Source organism: Tamandua tetradactyla, chromosome 7 (assembly GCF_023851605.1).
Source record: "Tamandua tetradactyla isolate mTamTet1 chromosome 7, mTamTet1.pri, whole genome shotgun sequence".
In the NCBI taxonomy this organism is placed as follows: Eukaryota; Metazoa; Chordata; class Mammalia; order Pilosa; family Myrmecophagidae; genus Tamandua; species Tamandua tetradactyla.
The window spans coordinates 21,348,961-21,358,823 of record NC_135333.1 but is presented as its reverse complement, the minus strand read 5'-3'; the positions used below and the strand labels follow the sequence as shown (position 1 = coordinate 21,358,823).

At 36.2% G+C, this 9,863-nt stretch overlaps 1 protein-coding gene across 4 annotated transcripts in view; it reads right to left on the bottom strand.

The window, feature by feature from the left end:
* Window positions 1-1,726: 1,726 nt before the first annotated feature.
* The window catches only part of ENAH (ENAH actin regulator), a 191,591-nt gene continuing 183,454 nt past the window's right edge, over window positions 1,727-9,863 (bottom strand). For all 4 annotated transcript variants that reach the window (XM_077168587.1, XM_077168588.1, XM_077168589.1 and 1 more), the window contains 2 exons: window positions 5,006-5,063; window positions 1,727-4,606 (listed from right to left, as the gene is read on the bottom strand). In XM_077168587.1, the coding sequence (XP_077024702.1) occupies window positions 4,569-4,606; window positions 5,006-5,063 (96 nt within the window). In that variant the 3' untranslated portion in view covers window positions 1,727-4,568. The remainder of the gene's footprint in view (window positions 4,607-5,005; window positions 5,064-9,863) is intronic.

Sequence of the window (9,863 nt, the reverse complement as noted above, 5' to 3'; positions counted from 1 at the left end):
AGAGTCAAAACGACTATCATTAACATATCATATTTGAAGCATGGTCTCATGTGATCTCATGATATTATTTAGATTGCTTTTTAGAGATGAATAAGGTTTCTAAATGGCAAAAAGTCATAGACAGGGAAGAAGGCACTAAAGCCACAATCAGGTCCCGTGATTCAAACCACGAAAACAGTGATGTAAAGAGGAAACTGGCGCAGCAGAAGGAAATCACTCTTTTATACTCTAAGGGCCTCAAAATCATTTATTTTTATTACTCACACCTAGGGTCTATGTTGTTCAAGGAACAGGGCCTAAGTTTTAAAAAGAATGAAAAGCTGTACTTAAAAGCCAAACTCAGTGAAATGTCTTTGTGTAGTCAAAGTTTATCTAGAACAATTGTGGTCGCTCAGACTCACTGAGATTCCTTATGAACACTCAAAGTTGACTTCAAAAGTGCTTATAAATACCAAATGGCTTTGTAGTGAAAAAGGATCAGTGATTTCAATATAACCGGAATCCCTTACTCAGTACTTAGAGCTCTAGAAAGATGTACAGATACTAATTCATCCTACTATTAAAAACAAAAAATGGCACTATCAGAAACAGGTTTCGGTTTTGAGGTGAATGCCAGAGTAAATACCCTCAGGAAAGTGGATTTTATAGCAGCTACATAAAAGAATTATGAAATCTTGATGACAAAAAGGAATTGTAGAGACCTTGCTATTCACCTTTGTACACTGCTTCATTGGATAACATGACTTAGAATTTAAAGGCCATTCGTCACAATGGCACAGAAAGCACACACCAATTTAGGAGACATACAAATGTGTCGCAGCAGGGTGAATTTAAAAGTTTCTGTTCATTCTTTTTTTTCACATGGGCAGGCTCCGGGAATAGAACCCGGGTCTCTGGCGTGGCAGGTGAGAAATCTGCCACGAGCCACCGCTACCTGCCCTCTGTTCATTCATTTTTGAATAGGAAATGACTTAGTTTGCAGACAAATATTTTGGTTTATATATGAAGAGAAGCAAGCACCTGAGACTGAAAAGACAGAAAATTTTGTTGATACTGTATTTTTACAACTGTGGAGTGTGCTGCAAATGTTAATGAGTAAAACATGCAATCCAGAGAAGTGGGGAAAATGGAGGAAGAAAGAGGAAAACTGGACTCTTTCCTTAAAAGAAAACAAAGATTGTTCTATTTCTAATGAGGACATTAGAATTTTGAGATGAAAGTAAAAATTAATACTTTATAAGAATCAGATGAAAGTAGTGCTGCTTATATCTAAAACACAATTTAAAAAACAGGCATAATGTATAGATAAGAACTAGAGATAAAGGGTTTACTATATTTAAAATTTATTACTTGGTAATGCCCTTACCCTGCAAAGAATGTAAAAGGAAAATTTTAAGTACTTAAAAAAATGTAAGTACTTATATTGCATAGAAATGGAGGAAAAATTTTAAATTTTCCATTCTCTTGATTGTACAACACTGTGTCAAGTTGGCTGAACGTAAGAACAGAGGATACCCAGCAATCATTTCACACAAAAATTAGATATACTCCCTTTTCCGTATGTGCATGAATTTTATGAAATCTTTCTTTAAAGACTAGTGAATGATATGTAAACCTTAAGTGATGAAGACAGAGACATTAAAAGTTGTTTTCACATTCAATAGAACTTATTTTAGAACCAACAGATTATCTAAGGAGATTATCTAAGTGTCACAAACAAGCAATATGTATATACTGCAATTTTATTTCAATCGCACAAACAAAGTTAGCGTGTAGGAAATTTAAATGAAACAGTACGGTAAAAATAGCAAAGAACTGAAAAAAATACAACTAAAAAGGAAGTACACCTAAAGCATGAGAATTCAACATTCATTAGTGTTTCATCTTCAGTTTTGATTGACACTTGATGCTTGCAAATTTTTAAACAAACTTTTAAATCATGATGATTCTTCTGAAGAGATTTCAGCACCAGCACTAAGATTTGTACATTCAGTTTGTTTGCAATTGACTTGTTAGCCATGTACAATAGTGTATAGTACAGATTTGTCACAGATCAGATCACAGTGTTGAGGAAAGCAGTACCTTCCCGTAATTAGAAAGGATCCCCTAAACTGTACTCAGCTTAAGACATCCAATGTACAAAAGCACAAAAACCATCATAATAATGTGGTTCCAAGGAACATAGTTTTGATAATAAGGAAAATAACTTAAGCTTCTGTTTCCCATTTTAATTACTGAAATCTCTAACAATGACACAACTGTCATGAATGACAGTGAATGTACAGTAATTCAATCAAACTTCTTGGAAAGGACACATTTAGCAATCTGGGATAACGCAAAATGATGGAAAATATAGCGTGATTCAACACTGGTTCTTTTTTTGTCATTTTACACAGACATTGTGTTAATATTAGACCAAGGCACAAAACGTTTAGTGCATAAACCAGTTTCTTTTAAGATCTAGGATTTTATTTTAGTCTTTCATCTTACTTTGGACCACTGGACCCAGTACTTCATCTATCCTACTATAGACTATATAACTTAACCAACAAAATCAAAAGAGATTTCTGACCAGATTTATAGGGGACATAAATGTTCATATTATCGAAGCGTTTGCATAACCAAAAGTACATTAATAAAGATGAAAATGCCTCCTGTTTCTTTTAGAAAATAGAACTTTATAAGCTTGCTGCATCATTAATGGCTTTACTAGTATTGCATGACAATGAACTGCAGTTGATAGAAAAAAGAACTGTATACATGAATTATGATAGCTCATCCATCACAGTTCAATCTTAAAAAGAAGTTTCTACAGAAATAGCAACTATTTTAACACGGAAAAATATTCCCTCATTCTAACCTCTTTGAAGTGGTAATGGCTGTAAATCTGCAGCATTTAGAAAACAATGCTATCAACAACCTTTTGTCTTATGAACTGAAATGTTTAAGGTACCTAGAAAGCAGAGTAAATGAATTTCTTCCAAATATTTAGTAAAGCTTCCAATAATCAAAGATTTCAGAGCACATATGGCACATGACAACTTAAGCATGAATCAAGATGGAGAGCATGGAGAATTTTTTATTTGCTAAATTTCCAAAAAGCTGTCCTTGCAACATATAGTATTTTTCCCCTATTTTAATCTAATCAGCGTCAAAGAAAAGAAAAGGGAGTGGATCATTCACGAACACTCTTCCCACCACCCAAGTTTCACTTTATTTATTAAAAGAAAATTGTTTTCTCATTACCTAACTTCTGTGACCTTAATTGCTGCCATTGTTGCTTCTTGTCTTTCCACCAGGAGCATGTACCCCGACCCTGCCCAACTGCAGGGGCATTTGGGTGATAACAATTGCCCAATTCAGTGATCAAGCTCTTGAGTTCCAGAATAAGATATACTTCATGTGAAACTCAGAATCATGTTTCAGGTCACTGAAATTACTGAAGTTAAAATACAAATAGCTGAAGACATGAAGTAGAAGATTACGTACTTGGTTCTGTTAACATATTTATCAATTAAAGTCACAAAATATTCCTCATCATTGTACATGCAGGTAACTGAGAAAAAGGTAGTGTGGAAATTAAATAAAAAATTATTCCTTCCCTTCCTCCCACGCCCCTATACTCTACAAAACGTTTTCCCTGGGACTAGGCCTTGAAAAGCCCACTACATATTACTGTGACATGCATTACTGTCTTCAATTAAAAAAGCTCATTTTGTGGTGGTTGTAATTACATTATAAAAATGTTTACATGCATAAATCTAAAAAAGGTTGAAAACCTACAGTAAATCTACAATATATTGTCTTATATTTGACCACTGGTTTGTGTTATGTAGAAGTCATAGATTTGGTAAAGCATTGTAACAATTTAGGAAGGCATCTAAATCTTTAAATTCTGGATGGATTTTGTTTTAATCTACAAAACTGCATGAAGGCTAATTCAAGAGACTTCCTATCATCTAAAATTCCTCAAGCTGGACGAATCATTTCTAGGACACTTTCTTATAAATATCACTCTTTGAAAACACATACAATTCCATTTGTTCCATATTTTCTGATCTTCGCCTATAAAAGGCTGATCTCATTTATTTAATGGAATATCAAATATGATAGGAAGACAAACCTGAGAGAAACATTTACAATAGCATAACTTGCTAAATTCTTCATCAGCACACTCTGGGAAAAAAACTTCTAAAGCCTTTCTCCTCTTTAAGCAATGGATGGTGGAAAATGTGCAATTTTATCTTGATGAGAATATTATGATGCACTGTGATCTTGCCTGATGAGTATAGTATTTTCTGCATAATTGTTACAGGAACTCTTAGACACGCTCTTCCACCCTGTTGTAAAGGTCAGAAAAAAGCAGCAAACCGGGAGGGAAATGGCTTTTCGCCAGAGTGATATGTCTGAAGACTTTCAACATATGTTCGTTTTCCCTCCTTCCAACTGTTTGTCTCCATTTTCTTCTTACAGCTCACAAAAGGTAGGGGTTTGATGATGTTAACAGTTGCTGTTTGTGGGTGTTTTTTTCCTCCAGATTAAAGTCTTATCTCTCCTTAGTTTTTTCTTTATGCGGTATTTGACTTGCTCAGTTCCTGCCTGATTGCTGTGTAGAAAAGGAAAAGTATCTAAAGTAAATATAATGATCAGGTAAAACAAATGAGCAGTTCATTCTTAAGAAATCATAAGGATTTTACTCTAACAGCAATAAAAAGAAATACTGATTTGCATCTTTTACTGAAACCGAAAAATTGGTTCACAGGGCTTTCCCTCTGACATCACAACACCTGAAACACAGGGATCCTGTTTAACAAATAATTTCTGTCATATGAAGGAGAGCACTCTCCCAATATCTTAAACCGAACACAGGGTAGAGAGCTATGGAAAAACAATTGCTCTAGGTTATCAAGTAATAATAAATTGGACATTACTTCATTTATTTGCATTTTCTTTAAAATGGCTACACAACATTATTTTAAAGGGGAGGCAAGTTTTAGACACTTACCATCGATGAGCTCTTCTTTTAGTTTTGTTAACTCTTTTCTCATTTCATCTAAAATGTCCTAAAATATTAAAGAAAAACATCAGAAATACAAAAAAACAAACTACTGCTAAAAAGATTCTTGCTAATAAACTTAAAGGATGTATGAAATATTATGTGTGGTTTTTGTTTCCAGGCACAATTCTACTTCCTAGACTACTAACCTTGGTAAATTGTTTTAATATTCTTCCCTAGCACTTAAATCTACCAGATAGTCAATAAATCATTCTTGTAAATGGCTATCTAAACTGTTATTTTCTGAGGCTATCCTGAAGTTCAGGGTAAGAAGACAAAAATTAAAATTTTCATTACAGATCCATCTGCACTCATTGATCAATGTTTCAGTAAATGTATTACCTTTAATTTGAACTTTATAACACTATCAATTTATTTTTTAACATTTTTCACTGTGAAATATAACATACATACAAAAAAGCAATAAATTTCAAAGTACATTTTAACAAGTAGTTATAGAACAGACTTCAAAGTTTGGTATGGGTTACAGTTCTACAATTTCAAGCTTTTTTTCTAGCTGCTCCAAGATACTAGAGACTAAAAAGAAGTATCAGTATAATAATTCAGAAGTCATACTCATTTGTTAAGTCCTAACTTCTCTGTTATAACTCCTCCTTTGCTCCTTCTCCCAATCTTTAGGGATATACAGGTTATGCCTATTCTAACATTTTTTGATATTGAAAAAGGGTGTCGACAATAAGGGATGGGGGGATGAAGCTGGTTGCTGTTCTTGGAGAGACAGGTTTTAGGACTTATCTAAGAACTAGCTGAAGGTTTTAGGTAAAAGTAAAGTTAATGAAAAGTAAAGTTGATGCATGCAACTTTTGTAGGATCTCAGATAGATCCCTGGGTGTTCTTTAGGGTTAACAGGAATGACGTCAGTTGGCATTGGTAAATGGTAAACCATGGCAATCAGCAACATCCAGCTGAAGCTTGTATTAGAGCAGCATCCAGAATAGCCTCTCCACTCTACTGGAACTCTCTTAGCCTCTAATACCTTATTTTGTTACATTTATTTTCCTCCTTTAGGTCAGGAAGGCAATGTCAATCACAAGATGCAAGGGTTAGGCTCATCCCTGGGAGCCAATTTTTTAAAAAAAGTTATTTCACCTTTTATAAAAATAAAAAATTTTAAACTTGTATTCTCATCACCTATAACCACTATTATTTCTTCCACTCTTATTTTATTAAGCACATAGAGGATTACATATGATACATAAGCATCCAAAATATGGAAAGTATCTTTTACTTTTGTTATAAAATTAAAATGCCTGCACATAATGTTTTGTTACCTGTTTGAAATACAACTAATGGCACTGCTTAATTTGTACAAAAATATTTTTAAAATATGTTCTTTTATATACATTCATAATTCAAGTCAAGTAAATGCATATGAAATATTAAAGAAAACAAAGAGCCCATGCCCCATTCGACATGGCAGAGTGAGAAGCTTTACGACTCTGTCCCCCACAGAAGCTTTGCACAACCAACAAGAACTAGCACAAACGTCACTCCCAAAACTCCAGAAAACAGGACTACAGTAACAGGATGAGGGCTGAATCGAGGAAAAAAAACTTGAAAGTGGTAGGATCATGGGGTGCTCTGACGACCCTTCCCCTGCCCCTTACCAGGTAGGCATGGAGCTGGCCCATACTCCATGTGGACCCCATCCTGCAACCAGAGGGAGCAGAATAACCCTTGGGCACTTAATGGGCACACCTATGGCTGGCCCAATTTGTCTAGTGGTGGCCCAAGGAACTCTCACCATTTCAGAACTTTCCCTGAGGGTAGAGAGCGACTGTTCGTCAACAGAATGCTGTGGGAGAGCAGCCAGTGGAGGCCTGGGGTGAGGGAATGCTGGATATGGGACTTACAGAAAGAGGCATAAAAATCCTCTTGCCCAAGACCAGGAGTGGGCACTGCCAATCACGACCATGACTTCTGACTACTGCCCTACTTTGAAGGCAGTCATTGTTTCAACAGGCCCGAGGCAAAGGCTACACTTCCTCGTGGATGCAGTGAATAGTTAATTGAAGGGCTCTATTTGCCAGCAACTCAAGAAAGCGCAGCTCTGGGGAGCCATGGAAGAAACTCTTGGCACCTTTCCTGAATGACCCCATTGCCAGGGCACTATGGAGCCGGTCTGCACTCCCCCCTGTGGGTTCCTGACCCTGCAGAGTGGGGAGAGGCTGACTTGGGAAACTCCTCTCAGGCATGCCACTCCTCAGGCAAAAGCTGCTAGAGACAAAAAAAGGAGTGTAAGTAATTATAGAGACAGTCAAAATTGGGGCAAAGGCTTGTTGGCTTTAAACACCCAGGAGACAGAGGTTTGTTTGTTGGGAAACAGAGAGGACAACAAAACTCCTTTGAACAGGAGAACAACAAACAACCCATAAGCACAAGCACAGGACAAGACAGAGGCCAGGGAAAGACAGGGAGAACCCTGCACACCACATCTGCCTCGGATGGGAGAGCCATACAAATATCAGACAAAAGAGACTTTAAATGTAAAGACATCAGAAGAGACAAAGAAAGACACTATATATTGGTAAAAGGAGCAATTTACCAAGGAGAAATAACGATCATAAATGTCTATGGTCCCAATCAAGGAGCTCCACAGTACATAAGACAGACACTGGCAAAACTGAAGGGAGCAATAGATGTTTCAACAACAATAGTAGGAGACTTCAATACACCCCTCTCCTCTACAGACAGGACAACCAGACAAAAGATCAACAAGGAAACAGAGAATGAAAACACTTTGATAAATAAATTAGACCTAACAGACATATATCGGTCATTATACCCCAAAACACCAGGCTATACATTCTTCTCTAGTACTCACGGAACATTCTCCAGCATAGATCATATGCTGGGGCATAAAAGAGGTCTTTATAAATTCAAAAACATTGAAAATCTTCATATCACTTTCTGTGATCACAATGGAATGAAACTGGAAATCAATAACCACCAAAGAACCAGAACATTCACAAATACATGGAGATTAAATAACACATTCTTAAACAACCAGCTGGTCAAAGAAAAATTGCTAGAGAAACCAGCAGCATTCTGTAGACTAATGAAAATGATAATATAGCATATCAGAACTATGGGATGTGGCAAAGGCTTTGCTGAGAGGGGAATCTGTTGCCCTAAATGCCTATATTAAAAAATAAAAAGAAACAAAAATTGAGGACTCAACTGCTCATACTGGAGGAACTTGAGAAAGAACAGCAAACTAGCCCCAAAATAGATATAAGAAGAGAAGTAAAAGATTAAATCAGAGTTAAATGAATGGGAAAACCAAAGAACAATAGAAAGAAACAAAAAACCAAAAGCTGGTTCCTTGAGAAAATCAATAAAATCAATGGGCCATTAGCAAGGCTGACAAAGAAAAAAGAGAGAGGATGCAAATAAACAAAATCAGAAATGGGAAGGGGTGAGTTACCACAGACCCTGAAGAAGTAAGGGAAAAAAAATCATAAGAGGATACTATGAACAAGAATATGCCAAGAAACTATACAACTTAGATGAACTGAACAAATTCCTAGAAACACACAAACCAGTTACACTGACTCAAGAAGAAAGAGATCTCAACAAATCAATCATAAGTAGAGAGTAAATCAGTCATAAATAATCTTCCTACAAAGAAAAGCCCAGGGCCAGATGGCTTCACAGAGGAATTTTATCAAACATTCCAAATAGAACTAACACCAATCCTGCTCAAATTTCCAAAAATTGAGGAAAAAGGAACAGAACACTACCTAACTCATTTTATGAAGCTAACATCACTTTAATCCAAAACTGGATAAAGATGCTACAAGAAAGGAAAACTACAGACCAATCTAATGAACACAGATGCAAAAATTCTCAGCAAATTGAATCTAAAAGCACATTAAAAGGATTATACACAATGACCAAGTGGGGTTTATATCAGAAATGCAAGGATGGTTCAACACAAGAAAATCAGTTGACATAATACAGCACATTAACAAATTAAAAGGGAAAAATCATATGGTATCTCTCAATTGATGCTGAAAAAGCATTCAATAAAATTCAACATCCTTTTCAGATAAAAACACTCCAAAAGGTAGAAATCAAAGGTAACTTCCTCAATAAGATAAAAGGCATGTATGAAAAACCTATAGCTAGCATCATACTATTGGGAATGAGACAAGGATGCCTCTGTCACCACTATTAGTCAACACTGTACTACAAAAGTTCTAGCAAAAGCAATCAGGTAGGAAAAAGAAATGAAAGGGGTGCCAGTTTGAAAGGATTTATGTGCTAGAAAAGCCATGTTTTAATCTTAATCAATCTTGTGGGAGCAATGCTTTCTTCTAATTCCTATTCAGTACTGTAAGTTGGAATCTTTATTAGATTATGTCCACACTAGGGACGTGACTGAATCAATCGTGGGTATTAAACTTGATTACATGGAGTTTAATGTAACTGTCTCTACCCATTCTACATGGGTCTTGATTAGTTTACTGGGATCCTATAAAAGAGGAGGCATTTTGGGAAAGGATGCATTTTGAGAAGGACAAGAAAGCCACAGTAGAACCAAGCAGGGGGAAAAAAAACTAGAACCAAGCAGAACCACGAGGCCGAGAAAACCACAGAGTACCAGCCAGCGACCTTTGGAGATTGTGAGACAGCAGAGAAGGATGACAGAATGATGAGAGCTATGAAGCAGAGTCCACCAGCCAGCAACCCTTGGAGATGAAGGAGAACACCCCCTGGGGGGTTTATATTGGTATAGCCACTATGAAAGACAGTCTAGTAGTTCCTCAGAAAACTAAATATC